The 15,909-nt window shown below is 38.7% G+C and overlaps 2 protein-coding genes across 3 annotated transcripts in view; one reads left to right on the forward strand and one right to left on the reverse strand.

Moving 5' to 3' along the window:
• The window catches only part of nup85 (nucleoporin 85), a 22,099-nt gene extending 16,689 nt beyond the window's left edge, over positions 1–5,410 (reverse strand). For both annotated transcript variants that reach the window (XM_083543433.1, XM_083543434.1), the window contains exons 1-12: positions 5,216–5,410; positions 3,983–4,076; positions 3,683–3,845; positions 3,130–3,200; positions 3,005–3,036; positions 2,791–2,860; positions 2,489–2,610; positions 2,262–2,396; positions 1,919–2,041; positions 1,020–1,151; positions 544–650; positions 220–303 (exon numbers count right to left, since the gene is read on the reverse strand). In XM_083543433.1, coding sequence (XP_083399559.1) covers positions 220–303; positions 544–650; positions 1,020–1,151; positions 1,919–2,041; positions 2,262–2,396; positions 2,489–2,610; positions 2,791–2,860; positions 3,005–3,036; positions 3,130–3,200; positions 3,683–3,845; positions 3,983–4,076; positions 5,216–5,248 — 1,166 coding nt within the window. In that variant the 5' untranslated portion in view covers positions 5,249–5,410. The remainder of the gene's footprint in view (positions 1–219; positions 304–543; positions 651–1,019; positions 1,152–1,918; positions 2,042–2,261; positions 2,397–2,488; positions 2,611–2,790; positions 2,861–3,004; positions 3,037–3,129; positions 3,201–3,682; positions 3,846–3,982; positions 4,077–5,215) is intronic.
• Positions 5,411–6,209: 799 nt separating this feature from the next.
• Positions 6,210–15,041, forward strand: sumo2b (small ubiquitin like modifier 2b). Its single transcript, XM_083543440.1, has 4 exons — positions 6,210–6,362; positions 8,984–9,115; positions 11,854–11,925; positions 14,264–15,041. The coding sequence occupies exons 1-4, from the start codon at positions 6,342–6,344 to the stop codon at positions 14,324–14,326; spliced, it is 288 nt and encodes a 95-aa protein (XP_083399566.1). The 5' UTR covers positions 6,210–6,341; the 3' UTR covers positions 14,327–15,041.
• Positions 15,042–15,909: the final 868 nt, after the last annotated feature.

The raw sequence follows: 15,909 nt of genomic DNA on the forward strand, positions 1-15,909 counted from the left end.
ATAGAACTTCCAACTTTCATCCATTTATCATCTCAGGGAGTTTTAACTTTGTCACATTCGCCCCTGGTTTACAATCACAAGAACTTATAACACAAACGTTTACATTCTTTATTACCGTTTTATACGAATAAAACTATGCAAAGTGCTTAACTATCTAGTGTAAAACAAAAAAATATAAATAAAAAAAGAAAACAAAAATAAAAACAGCTCAGATCTTACTGGAGGTTGTGTGACTGCAGGAGTTTACAGTGATCCAGCAGGTCAGTCAGATGAGCCACAAACCACCAGTTATTCAGGGCAATGCTGCAGATCAGTACACACACACACACACACACACACACACACACACACACACACACACACACACACACACACACACACAATTAACATATTGCACAAATATGTATTAATACGGAGCTGGAAAAAAGGTTGAAAGAGTGAAAAACAGGCATGAGAGAGATGAGAGAGGGATGAGAGAGAGGGATGAGAGAGAGAGATGAGAGAGAGATGAGTGTGTTGAGTTCAGTGTGTCTGACGTCTCACCTGCAGTCTTTAATAACTTGGTGAAGGTCGAACTCAAATGCAGCCAGTAAGATGCTGTCCAGTGGTTCTGGAACACTGTGAGACTCCAGGAACATGTCCATACTCGACTAAACACACACACACACACACACACACACACACACACACACACACACACACACACACACACACACACACACACACACACACAGAGAAATACAGCACTGATTTATAGAAACAGGAGGAATTGTAATGTTCCCACATGCAGAATTTTTACTCAACCAACATCTAATGTTTAATATACACCACATTGCCAAAAGTATTCGGACACCCAATTTTTACAGCCACATGTTAATGTGTTAGCACAAAGTTGGAGGACACAATTGTATCGGACGTCTTTGGACGCAGCTGCACAAAATGTTACCTTCACTTGATGTAGCCCTATGAATGAACTGGAAAGCGTGTATATAAATACGTGCGTGTGCATGTGTGTGTACCTGAGCGTAGTAGTGCAGCTCAGCAGGTTTAACAGTAGGATGAGAGAACAGAAGTCGGCTGATCAGTAAATGGTACCAGGTTCCCAGCAGCTCTTTCTGTTCCAACAGAGCGTCCTCATCACCAACCAGAACCTGAACACACGCAGCGAATCGTTTATTAAAATCTCTAAACAGTCTAAAAAAACTTGATATATTTCAAATGAACTTATTATGAATTATTACTGGTTCAAGCTCAGAAATCCTTTTGCAATTGTAGGGATTATTTTTATTATTATTCGTCCAATGGCCCTAAAGGTGTGTAAAGATTTTAACAGAAATCTGCCACTTGGGGGCGATATTGTGTTTTTCAAGTGTATAAATGATTGTATATTGCACGGTTTTACAAACATGCACTCAATCTTCATATCATTTGATAGACCTCCTCATGCTGAACAACTTCGCCTCAAGGACCACTGCTGCCAATCAAATGGTTCATAAATTATTCTCAATTATGATAAAAACCTACTTTTACAAACTAGTCCAAGGTTTTTACGCCTGATCGAAAACAATCCAGTGCAGACATGTTAGCTAGACAGTAAATATCAATAATTAAACAAACAAACAAACAAAAAAACCGCAACAACTTTTGACTCAACCTCACAAAGAGTCACCAAATCGTAAAAAATATGAGCTCAATCTTTGGTCAAATAAAAAAAAAAATGTGGAGCATGACCTCTAGGTGGTGCTATAAAACATAAAAATGGCTATAACTAGACAACTGTTCATCCAATCGACCTGAACATTGGCATGCAGTGTCTCTGTCCAATGTCCATTCTTATGAGCTTCCTGCCTTCAGTGCTTGAACCCTGGTAATCAGCTATATTTATTATTATTATTATGAAGGTAGGACAAGGCCTCGCCTTGCAGATGGTCTCCAGCTGACGGCTGCTGGCGAAGGAGTTGTCCTGGAGACATCGGTCGCACTCTTCGTGCCAGTGCCTCCACTTCACATCAAACTCTGTGAGGGTCTGAGTGCTGCCGGGCTACACACACACACACACACACACACACACACACACACACACACACACACACACACACACACACACACACACCAATTTAAATAACCAGCATTGCATCAGCAGCAGGATCGGTTTCACACGTCACCATCTGCTGTACATTCAGTGTATTTGTGTTAATGTGCTGATATTTGGAGGAAACGTATGAATGTAAATTCTATATGGGTATAACTGCAGTCCTCACGTTAAACACTGGCATTTTGTGCAGCAGGCTGTCCATGAGCTGATACGTGGCTCTGGATGCCGGCTGGAGAGACGCCTGTTTCTGCAGAACCTGTCGAGCCTCGTCCATGCGTCCCTGCAGGACAAAACTAATCACCTACACACACACACATAGGAAGAGAGAGAGAGTTAATACTGTGCGTCAGGTTTTGTTTAAACTGGCTAATGGAGAATGAAAAGTCACAGTACCACGTCCCAGTAAGCGTGATGACGTGCGGGGCTTTCGCTCTGCAGGACCTCGCGCGCCTTTTCATCCACGTCAGCTTTGTGTAAACGCACCCAGTCCAGCAGGTGCAGCAGCAGAGAGCCGGCTAAACGCAAAAACACCAACGCATTTCAATAACATTCGAGTGTACAATAGTGTGTGTGTTTTACAGGCTGCTGTAAAACCTCACTGAGGTGAACCGTGCTCTTAGAAAGGTCCATACTCACAGTGTGGGTACAAAGTGTGAGGTAATTGTGTGCATGTGAGTCATTGGAGGCGACTTTACCCGGGGCTGCGTCGATGAAAAGCACTTCGCACAGATTCCATATCAGCTCGATCGCTAAGAGAATGGACACCTGAATATATACACAGACGCACACGTTAATCCCTACGACTTTTCAATATATACAATATTATTATTCTAGATTTCTATCATTCTAATTATATATATATATTTGTAGATTTACTAATAGTTACTGTGTACGAGTGTGAATCAGTACCTGGTTACTGTACTGTGTGTCTGTAGTCGATACTGTAGAGAGAAGAAAAAAAAAAAAAGAGCAACACACACATTAACGTTGGTCAACAACAACACACAAACACACACACATTTACACACACTTACCTGCGACCTGCTGCAGTTCTTCCATACAGGCTCGTATTACAGACCTGTAGTTCTTACTGATGCTCACAAACCTGCAGAGACACAAACAGAGCAAAGACTTAAACTTGCTGCTTTACTACTGAAATACAAAGTGCTGACACTGGAGACTCCTTCCTTCAATTCATCTAAAACAGGTTCTCAAAACAGGTTTAAAGCGGTAATGCGGTGATGAAGAAGGAATGAGATTGTTCTTCAAAAACTAATGAGAACGAAACGAGAAAACCGGCCTCATGTGGGTGCAACCAAATGTTCATTCATTACACTTCCATCATTGTTGAGGTTCATCGATGGACACTTGAATGTAAAACTCTTCATAACCACAAGCTATTTTATTCCTTACCCTTAAAGGAAATGAATTAATGCCACCTGACCAATCAGAGACAGACAACATAAACCCATAAACCATTTTTCTGCCAAAAACATACATTCTACCTCAACTTTCATTACTCCAAAATATTCATGAAATAATGGCTAGTTGTGTCGTGCACGCGGGTGTAAATCTGTTTCTCCTTACTGTGCTTTCTTGTTTTTGCTCGGAACGTCATCTTTAATGTTCTGCAGCCCGACGAAAATGTGATGAGACTCGTTGAAGAGCTTACGCAGGATGGGCGAATAGATGTCCTCGTCTCTGCGCAACCAGAAGATGAAAGGACGATCAGAGCCTCCAGAGCCGGGACCTGTGTATGTGTGCGTAAAGACAGTTATGGGCCAATGATCCACAAACATACCATGTGACACACACACACACACACACACACACACACACACACACACACACACACACACACACACACACACCACCAGGGTTTGCTACCTTGTAATTTGAAGTTGGTCTCGTACATCAGCAGGTCTCCTGGACCCCACTCAAAGCCCAGATGTTTCTGTTTAAAACCTGCGCCTGGGATTAGCTATGAGAGTGCGCACGCACACACACACACACACACACACACACACACACACACACAATACTATAAAGTAAATATTTTATTTGATTCTGTTTTAATTCTACAGCAATTTTATTATTGAAGAAATAATCCCCATCAATAATTCTATACACACACTATATGCCCAAAAGTATGTGCCCCCCCTGACCACAACGCCTGTATTTGGTTCTTCCCCTAAACTGGTAGCACATTTTGTACAGGAGGTCTCTGTACACTCCAGCATTACAAATCGTTGGGATGAAGTGGAGCCTCTTCACATCATTCACAACCTGATCTCACTAATGCTTGTATGGGGTGATAGCAAAAGGACTAGCGGTGCTAACTGGTGCTATTCGGACCACAAGCGGGCTCAAGATGACGGAACCATTCAGCAACTCGTGCATGATGATAGCCGGAGAACGATCCACGCGATTTTACTATTTTAAAGGTGATGGCGTGTGAACGTAGATGAATAAACTACTTTCTTGTAAACAAAGTGGAACATTTTTGATACCACCTCATATTTCTGAATGATTAACAATCCCTATAGCCACACCCCCAAAATCAAGTGTATACACTTCGCAAAACATTGGAGCTCATGACGTGAAACTAAGAGGTTCAAGCCTGAAGCCTGCTTCATTATTACACCTCCACCGGTCATGAAGGTTGGACTGGAAGAACTTGAGGGTCTGGCACAGAGCTCAGACCTCCTCAATCCCAGTGAACACCTTTAGGATGAACTGGAGAGATCTAGATCTTTAACTGGAGGGATCTCTGAACCCCTACCACCACAGATATGCCCCAGGAACCAAGTGGAAAGACTTTGCACATACTTTTAAACACATAATACATACAAAGAAGAAAATGACAGCAGGAATAAATTATATATATATATATATATATATATATATATATATATATAAACTTTTAATTAATGTATTATAAATACTCTGTATGGTGTTATAACGCCACAACGAATCTAATTTTATAATAAATAAATTGAATTCCAATGCATTTTATTAAATTTATAATTAGGTATAATATAGTATTTATTATTATTATTATTATTATTACACAATTAGATTATAACTGTCATTATCTGGAATATTTTTCACTCTATTTACCGTTGTTGTCGGCTCCACATCTAATTCCTCCATTTACAGAAAAAAATTAAATAAAATCCCAATAAATCCGGATATTTTTTTAAATAAATGATATTTTAAGCAGAATTAGCTGTAAAGCTAACTTCACAAGCTTCAAGATTTTAGCGCCTCGTTCAGGCTACTCGCTGTTAGGACCCCGGAAGTGACGTTTGTAAAGGCGGACAGTCAGAGCGCCTGAGTAAAACTAAATATAACAATCATCATCATAAAGTTCAGAAAACGCATTAAGAAATTATAAATTAAGGGGTCGATTCAGGGATAAATACTATGTTTGATTTAGCTATAAAAAATCATAAATGTGGATTCGTGTTTATTGAGGTGTTTTGATGATACAGATGGATTTCTTCACTTTAATGTGATTCCAAGCTGAAAAATGAAACATGTTGAAAACTTTTTTCACGAATTCCGTGTTATTTTGAAGCTACGGAATGATTTATATGAGCCGTATTTAAATAAATAACGATGAAAACATTGAGAAGGACCGAAATCTAATCACTGAAACAAAAATGGCGTCCGAGCAACACAATGTGTGAGTGAATGAATGAGGGACAGACGGCGCCATGCTCAGTTGTCATGGTTACCACTTTAAAAAGTCCCCCTTTTTTATAATCAATTAACCAATATAATTTTTTTTTAACGAACTATGTCGATTTTTTTATGCATACTTATACTTGATGATTAATTTGTAGTAATAATAATAATAATAATAATAATAGTAATTAAATAAAAATTTAAATAAAAAGAAAGGAAACGCCGTATTTCAGTCGTTTGGGCGCGCGCGTGCACGCTCGCGAGCACAGCCGCCCCATTCCTGCGCGTCCGCGTCCGCGTCCGCGTCTGCCCCCTCCCCCATCCCTCGTCGTCGTCGTCGTCTTCCCCTCCCCCGCCTTCTCTCACTCCCTTGGCCAATCAGCTATGCTCGGCGTGCACGAGCGCAGGAGTCGTGGACGCGCACGTCGCGGCCGGTTTTTAAAGGCGGGAGCGCGGACGTGCGCGTCCCCGCGTAGTCGTTTTTTTTTTTGTTTTTTGTTTTTTTTTTTTCCTCGTGTGTGTGGCGGCGTAAAAGGGCAGCGCTTATACAATAACCATGGCAGACGAGAAACCCAAGGTGAGCCTTACTGAATAATAATAAAATAATTATATACATATATACATATACATATACATTTACATATATACATATATACACATATATATAAAGATTATACCGCTGTACGGCTCGTCTACAATCTAATAAAACGTTAAAATAAATAAATAATAATAATGCGGAGATAAAAAGAGAATATTCCGCTTAGTGGATAAACACTGGAACTGCTGCAGCTGCTGCTCGGCACCGGAAGAGATGTGCACGCGCTTTTGGCTCGGCCGCCATCATTACCCACAGCTAGCGAGAAAAGCTCGGCTAGTCTGAGGACGTCTTTATATACTGTTTCATTTCACTAAAATGAGGTTCAAACAACGTTTACTACAGATGAATAATGATGAAATGTACTCAGGGACAAGTTAAAAACCGCGACAATGAAAATGAACTTTATTAACCTCTTTCTTGTTTACTTTGTGTTAGCATAAAACTGGATGTTGGCTAATATGTTGCTAGCTAATATTTTACAAGATGGTTTAGCATCAGCAACTAAAGTGATTAAAGTATTACAAAATATTGTTTAATATATATATTAAATATTATATTTATAAAAGTCTTTTCACCATGTTTTGGAGGTGTATCTGTGGGGATCAGTGATCACTCAGCTACAAGAGCTTTAGTGAGATCAGGTCGTGATGATGTGAATAATGTAAGGAGTCTTCAGTTCATTCTAAAGGTGTTCAAGTTGTCTCCAATTTGTCCTAAAGTAGTTTAATGTGTTCCCCATTTGTCCTAAAGCAGTTTAAGGTGATCCCAGTTTGTCCTAAAGCAGTTTAAAGCGTTAACAGTTTGTCCTAAAGCAGATAAGGTGTTCCCCAGTTTGTCCTAAAGCAGATGAGGTGTTCCCCAGTTTGTCCTAAAGCAGTTTAACGTGTTCTCAGTTTGTCCTAAAGCAGTTTAAGGCATTACCAGATTGTCCTAAAGCAGTTTAAGGAGTCCCAGTTTGTCCTAAAGCAGTTTAAGGAGTCCCAGTTTGTCCTAAAGCAGTTTAAGGTGTTCCCAGTTTGTCCTAAAGCAGTTTAAGGTGTTCCCAGTTTGTCCTAAAGCAGTTTAAAGTGTTCCCAGTTTGTCCTAAAGCAGTTTAAGGTGATCCCAGTTTGTCCTAAAGCAGTTTAAGGTGATCCCAGTTTGTCCTAAAGCAGTTTAAGGAGTCCCAGTTTGTCCTAAAGCAGTTTAAGGTGTTCCCAGTTTGTCCTAAAGCAGTTTAAGGTGTTCCCAGTTTGTCCTAAAGCAGTTTAAGGTGTTACCAGTTTGTCCTAAAGCAGTTTAAGGTGATCCCAGTTTGTCCTAAAGCAGTTTAAGGTGATCCCAGTTTGTCCTAAAGAAGTTTAAGGTGTTTCCACTTTGTCCTAAAACAGTTTAAGGTGTTTCCACTTTGTCCTAAAACAGTTTAAGGTGTTCCCAGTTTATCCTAAAACAGTTTAATGTGTTCCCAGTTTATCCTAAAGCAGTTTAAGGTGTTCCCAGTTTGTCCTAAAGCAGTTTAAGGTGTTCCCAGTTTGTCCTAAAGCAGTTTAAGGTGATCCCAATTTGTCCTAAAGCAGTTTAAGGAGTCCCAGTTTGTCCTAAAGCAGTTTAAACTGTTCCCAGTTTGTCCTAAAGCAGTTTAAGGTGTTCCCAGTTTGTCCTAAAGCAGTTTAAGGAGTCCCAGTTGGTCCTAAAGCAGTTTAACGTGTTCTCCATTTGTCCTAAAGCAGTTTAAGGTGTTCCCAGTTGGTCCTAAAGCAGTTTAAGGTGTTCCCAGTTTGTCCTAAAGCAGTTTAAGGTGTTCCCAAATTGTCCTAAAGCAGATTAAGGTGTTAGCAGTTTGTCTTAAATGTGTTTCCAGTTAATCCTAAATGTGTTTAAGGAGTTCCCAGTTAAAACAGTTCCTTGTTGAAGAGTCTTTTCCTGATTTATTCTCCTCTGTGCTGTTATAATAATCTCCGGTCTTCTGCTGAATCAGACTCAAAAAATGGAAAAGTGCACTTACAAACAATAACAGCTACATAACAGAACACAGAGCAAAGGACTGAAGTAAGTCTCCTCGCCACAGAAAGTGTCTCGTGTGCAACCGAGTTTAAACAGTGCAGACAGACAACACAAGACAATGTGCAAAAGAGAGAACTTTATTTAAGTGTATTTGTAAACATAAACACAATGTTGTGCAAGAGCAGCAATCAAGAGGCACAAAACAACATGTAAACAGATTGATTAAATATAATTATATAATAGTGGTGAAATGAATTGAGATGAGTAATGAGTGTGTGTTCAGGTTGTACAGTTCAGTAACACACAGTTGAGTGAGTGTGTGTGTTGTGTACAGTTCAGTGCTGTGTGTTGAGCAACCTGATCGCTGTTGGCTTTGCGGATGCATTAAGATGCTAGTGGGTAAAAAAAAAACAGAGCAGGTGTTTGAAAGGGTTTTTCTGTTGTTGGACTGCACCGTCAATCAAATCAAACCGTGTTTTCCTCTGAAAGTAGGCGGAGCTAAAGCCTGGAATGAAAATCTGTGGGATTGAACTCCGAACAAGAGACACTGATTAGGTGTGTGTGTGTGTGTGTGTGTGTGTGTGTGTGTGTGTGTGTGTGTGTGTGTGTGTGTGTAGGAGGGCGTGAAAACCGAGAACAATGATCACATCAACCTCAAGGTGGCGGGACAGGACGGCTCAGTGGTTCAGTTTAAGATAAAGAGGCACACGCCGCTCAGCAAACTCATGAAGGCTTACTGCGAGAGACAGGTGAGTGACAACACACACACGAATCAATCGGAAATGATCGCAAACATGATTGAACCCTTAACCAGTGTACATCAAAGGCACAATATAGATCTGATTTCATGCCGGTTTTAAATCCGATCTTGTGGTTTCCTCACTTTTATCACACAACCCAATATCCCACACATGCATCCTTTTATTGAAGTAGTAAATTAGTTCCTTCTGATTGTCAGGATGTATTTTAGGTTGATGTGGTTTATCAATCCACTGGGATTTATAAAAGAGTTAAGGACAGAGGGTTACGATGTGTATTGGAATATCTTCTGTAACATTTTGTATAATCACACACTTTTCAACACTTTCACAAAAATAATCTCAATATGATATCTGGAACGTGTTCAACCGCACTCACAGTACACATTCTGCTCCATTGACTCCTGTTCAACGTATTCAGTTTAGTTGTATGAATGCGATAAATGTAAGTCGCCCTGGATACGTGCGTCTCCCAAAAACGTTAGCTCGGCGCATTGAGGTTTGGCGAACTCTGACCTGCGAATTCGTATCTCGACAAGACAAGCAAGTCGTAGGATATGGATTGGTCACGCGGTGACCTCTTTAGAAAATACAAGATGAAGGATCGCTGATGGCGGTGTCTCTACTCCCTGTTTGATACGACACATCTATCACTAAAAATAGGGATTTTTAATTAAATTTGACACAGAATGAATAAAAGAATTGAAAACTAAGGACCATGTATTTCATTGGCGGCCACTGATTTTTCATGCTGTATTTCTAGTAGCTTGAATAGTTGGTATATATAGCATGTTCTGTAAAAGGGATTTTTCTTCTCTGTTCTCGCTACTATAAGTTTTACTGAACTATTATTTGGCATTCGAAATGTGGTGATCCTTAAGTGATATAATACAGTTGGTATAATGTGACATTTGCTAAAAGACATTCTAGACACCCTATCAATATGTAGTTATCATAATCATAACATAGTTGTATCATAGTTTTAACACTCATATCGTACTCATAACGTAGTCATAACATAGTCATACCATATTCATATCATAGTTTTAACACTCATATCGTACTCATAACATAGTCATAACATGATCATATCATAGTCATAACATGATCATATCATAGTTATAATAGTCATAACATAGTCATATCATAGTCATAACATGATCATATCAAAGTCATGACATGATCATATCATAGTCATAACATAGTCATGTTATGTCATAAACTATAACAGTCATTATAATCAGATCATTGTTATAAGTCATATCATACTCATAACATAGTCATTACAGAATCCTAACAGTCATATCATAGTCATAATGTATTTATATCATTAACACATCATAGTTATAACAGTCATATCGTACTTATAACCTAGTCAATACGTAGTCATTACGTAGTCATATCATAGTCATATATTAATAATATAGTTGTCATATCATACTCATAACGTAGTCATTACATAATCATATCATAGTTATAACAGTCATATCGTACTTATTATGTAGTCGTAACATAGTAATATCACAGTCATAACATGAACAATAGTTGTTTTTTTGAAGACGCATCAATTCTAATCTGAAAAACGTAACTACAAACTAAATAATAACCAGAATAAAAGAAACTCTGACTCGAATCTCAGACTGACAAAACAAATCTATATTATTTTTGAAGTCTTTCCATCCTGTGACTTTTATTGATTTCAAGAACATGCAGTAAATCTCCACCCGCTGAGGAGAACAGAGGGGGAACCAGGCACTTGTCCCAAAGCTGAGTAAATGAAACCATAAACCATGTTCAAACACGCGTCACTGTTCCCACACCGAGCGCACGATTAGTGCAGGCGCCGATTAAATCCAGGGAAAGTCCACAAGAGCAAACTCGAGTAAGAGGACACTTGAGGTTTCTGGCCAGTCCACAGCTCCTTATCTCATAAATGAATTGCATGGCTCAGAGGCCGGACACGGCATGAAACAAAAAAGATGACTCTGCATATCTGTTGTCTTGCCAGAGAGAACAAAAGTGTTCGTGATTTTAATACGAAGGCACGTATATGGAGATTCGATCCTCCTTCGTACCAACGTACATTTTGAGCGACGAAGAAAGAGGAACGTCGGACACGTCATTCAACGTTTGGGTGAAAGTAAAAAACTGGCGCTTCACAAAAGATGTAGCTGTTGAAGCCGCTAAAACGTGTGGGGAGCGCTGTTGCTAGGCAACCAGAAAGTATGGATCCTGGGGCTTTACGGTTTAGTTGCGAATACGTAATGGATCCTCGATCAATTTCTTTAATAGCAGCGGAGTAAATGTTTCGGACGCGGTTTAACTCCTATGAAGAAACCTGTAACATTATCATGTGATGTATCTGATCACGTTATCATTATTGGTATTGTGGGATCTCCCAGCTCTATCGTGAGACGTGATCTTCAAGAGATCTGCGAGTATTGTGCGATGAGGGGTTTAACAGGATGAAGGGGTGGAGATGAGGGGCAGAACGGTGTTTGGATTGAGAAGGTAAACAGTGTATCTCTGGATCATCTGGAAATGTCTAGTGTAAATGTAATATTGATTTTTTTCCCCAGCCCAAGCTAATCAGCAGTGGGGGAGTGCTGACCTCTCTTGGAATTGTGTGTGTGTGTGTGTGTGTGTGTGTGTGTGTGTGTGTGTGTGTGTGTGTGTGTGTGTAAAGTGCTAAACTGATATTTTTTCTTTCTATCTCATTCTGTTTTTAGGGACTGACGATGAGGCAAATCCGATTCCGGTTTGACGGACAGCCCATTAATGAGACCGACACACCTGCACAGGTATGACCCTAAGTCACATGACCTGTGACCTCAGGAATACAGTTACAGTCCCATCTAAAGGGGTCCGAGTGCATGTTTGAATTTTACATGTGGGCTGGTAATTAGATTTTTATTCCATTCAGTTAAGGAGCATTTGATGTATTCAATAATCTGAATATAATCTGATTTATTTAAATACTGGAGGATTTGATGTATTCAATAATCTGAATATAATCCGATTTATTCAAATACTGAAGGATTTGATGTATTCAATAATACGATTATAATCTGATCTATTGAAATACTGGAGGATTTGATGTAATGTGATGTAAACAGCACACTATAGCACCGTATACTGAAATAAAACTAATAGCAGATTAGAACCCAATAATCAGATTAGTAGACGAAGAGGAAGTTGAAATTTTCCACCATGTTCTACTTCACTAAAGTTCATATAGCGAGAAATTTGATTACTTATCAATTCAAAACACCCAGTGATCACCTTTAAGTCTGTATCGATTGTATCGTTGGCAAAAACCCGATTATTTTCGAACTCTCCGTGCGTAACCCTGCTGAATTTACCTCATAATGACATTTTCCTTCCGCTCAAATCACCGCAGGCGTTTGAATATATGATTTCCGATATTGACCTTCCGGGTGGGTTAAGTGCATCTTTCAGTGGATGTGTGGAAGATCGGGGCTATTAGGCGGTGTCATGTCAGGGTCTGAAAAGTCTTAAGTACATTATTTAGGACTGGGAAAAACAAATGTGTATATATACTGATCAATAATAAACTGAAATAAATTAAGAAATACGAGTGTCATTCAATCTTTTGTACCACATCAGTCTGTCGATTAAATACATTACTTCTTTGTTTTAAAGCATTTTATACATTAATAACAATATTAAAGTGTCCCACCATTTTCACAGCTTTTCAGCGAATTAATGAAAAATTATTTAAAGACCCACAGAGAATAAATAAAGCGCTTATTCACTCACTTGTCACCCCGACTCCGCCCCCTATTCACAATTCACCCCGCCCACTTAATAGCTTAATAGCTTTTTTGTTGGCAATTTACATATTTCACTATAGCACATAACGTATATTGTAGAAATGATCTGTATCTTGTTATATCGTTTAACCCTTTCTGTAAGCTGCATTATCAGAATACACGTTTTGTAGCTTGTTACTAAATAAAACGGCTCGCTGACACGCTCTGACATTTGGACCCCGCATATGGCAGCTTTGTTCGAACCCTCGGCCCGTCCCTCGGGACTCTGCTGAACGTGTGCACGCGTTTAACAAAAAGCCTGTGTCAGCTGCTCAGATGTAAATGCATATTTCATGCAGATGGGTAGGTATTAAGTGGAGGCTCATTTCCTTTCATTTTAACAACACAGAGAAGACGGCCATTGTGTCCCGATCGACAAAAAACAAGATCAATTGATCGTTAAAGCCGGAAAACGCAGCCCAGACCATTACGCACCATTACAGCCTGCCATCACGCTGCCTCTTAATCGAGCTGGATCATCATACAAATATAATGAGGAACGAGGAAATGCGAGCTGGAAAGTCGTTCAGGATTGATGGAATATTAAGGCGCAATGTGACGTTTTTTTTACTGATTAAAGAAACATTAAACACTATGGTGGACTTACGGCGGTTTATTGAAAACGGTGTAGAAACATAATTTTTTTTTCTTCTTAAACAAAGAAAAATTCGATCTGATCGGTCAGAAGGCGTTAATTAATTTTCGGTAGCTGCAGCTGCGTCCCGAATCGCCTCAGCAAAAAAAATTAATCACTCAGGAGACACGTCGTACTTTTTATCCATTTATTGTTACATTTGTAACAGTGATTCCCTCACCAGCCTCTCTTTTATTTCTATTTATTTTTTTAAGTTTACACTGGAGACTCCTTCCTTAACTAAAATAAACCGCTCCTTACTGAAGACGTCACCGCACCGCACCACACCTTCATCCGAGTCCCTCTGAATGAGCAGTTAGTGTAGAAACGCTGTCGTGTCAGAGCGAGTAAGGAAAACGCTGTAGTGTATTATTATATAATCGCCTCCCTTTGTACCCCCACACACTCCCACACACTCCCACACACTCCCTTCCCCCGATAATGTTTCAGTCATTGGCAATTTTTTCCCCCTTCCATCTCAAACCCCAGCAGTGTGAAGTCGAAGCACCTTTTTTGGATAACGACATCCAGTTTTGCATCATTAAACCTGTCTGAAGCTTTCAAGTGTGAAATATCTCGCATATGAAAGTCAAAAAGTTGCCCATAGCCATATATGATGCTCACTTATGTTTCTCTCTCTCCCTCCCTCTCTCCTCTCTTTGCTTCTCACAGTTGGAAATGGAGGATGAAGACACAATTGACGTTTTCCAGCAACAGACAGGAGGCTTCGTCTAAAACGCAGGAACTTCGCAGCCTTTTTTTTTTTCCTCGCTCTCTCGTTTCTTTCTTTCTCTCTTTCTCTCACTCTTATCTCACCCCTGTTCTCCCGCTCAGTTAATCCTGACTGCTGTTGTATAGCGTGCTGATGCTCTTCCAATTTCGCAGTTCCTGCTCTTTTGTATATAAATGATTTCACTCTCACACACACACACACACACACACACACACACACACACACACACACACACACACACAAAGGTAAAGTGCCAGCATGAAAATCAGAAACCCAAAATTTCGTTCTTTTTCTTTTTTTCTTCATTTGGAAAGAATGAGCACAAAGCACCCAAAAAAATGGTCTGTGGTCCAGATCTTTCTGCTGGAGCTTCATTCGAGTAGAGCGACTCCGCTTTAAAAACATTGACACCAAATTTACTCTTTGTATGAAAAGGACACCTGGTGAAGTCAGGTGCTCTATAATACAGGACACGTCTGTTATTTTTTTTACAATTATTTTAGCTGCTTTTATTTCTATTACCGTCTTTCGGACACATTTTTTTAAATTGTCATCAATCGGTAGTAGACGTGTGCAAATAATACAAGCCCCAGATTCAGTAGGTGAATTGTGAATAATAGTAACGATGATGACGAGTCCTGATATTTCTGTCGAGTTAAACCCCTGTATTGTCGAATAAAACATTTGTTAAAATAAAGAAAACACTTTTTATCTTCATATCCGACTTCTTTGTTGCTGCCGTTTGTTTGAGCAGGTGGGTGTCGTTCATTTTATTTTTAAATTAAACCTACTGCATAGAAGAAATGGAAATAAATGTTTGTTTGTTTTATTAATGCCAGATTTTTTTATTTTTATTTTTTAAAATAAAATCACTTAGAGTTAATGTCTTTACAAAATAGCTTAAATAAAATGTGATTTTTAATTAAGATTTTTTAATTGAAATTTTTTTATTATTCAAAAAACAGAATTTTTTTTATTGTTTTTTTTTTTTTTTATATATATATATATATATATATATATATATATATATATATATATATATATATATATATATATATATATATATGACAATTTTTACTTGGGTTTACTTATTCATCTTACAATTTTTTTTGCCGGGTTGTTTATTTTATTAGTTTATATATTAAGTTAACTTTTTACAAGTAGCAGAAATAACTTTTTTTTTTTTATTATTAATAGGCCTGATTTTTTTTTTTTTTTTTTTTTTTAATTATTTATTTAGTTGTTTTTTTTTGTTTTTTTAAGTGCAGATTGGACAATGTTTTATTATTTTTTATTTTAAATGTGATTTACAGAAGACTAAAAATTTCAAACGACAAAAAATCAAAAATCTTTATTTTAAAAACATTATATTTATATATTGATATATATTTATATATATATATAACTGTTTATACAGCACTGTAATGGACGCTGCGTCACCGCCTGTCATTTCAGAGGAATGAGGGCAAAAAAAACACCCTCCCCAGAGCGTCTTTAAGCGACGTGAAAATCCTCCAATCAAATCTCGAATTCCTTTTATCTTGACCAATCAGAACGCACGTTGATCTAGAGGGCGGGTCAAAGT

The sequence above is a fragment of the Silurus aristotelis genome (genome assembly GCF_946808225.1).
Source record: "Silurus aristotelis genome assembly, chromosome: 6".
NCBI lineage: Eukaryota > Metazoa > Chordata > Actinopteri > Siluriformes > Siluridae > Silurus > Silurus aristotelis.

Bases quoted from the DNA above. Each gene is read 5' to 3' on its own strand.
- sumo2b (XM_083543440.1), top strand. From the start codon at position 6,342: ATGGCAGACGAGAAACCCAAG. The intron at 6,363-8,983 runs GTGAGCCTTACT...GTGTGTGTGTAG, and splicing joins TGGCAGACGAGAAACCCAAG to GAGGGCGTGAAAACCGAGAA. The intron at 9,116-11,853 runs GTGAGTGACAAC...TTCTGTTTTTAG, and splicing joins AGGCTTACTGCGAGAGACAG to GGACTGACGATGAGGCAAAT.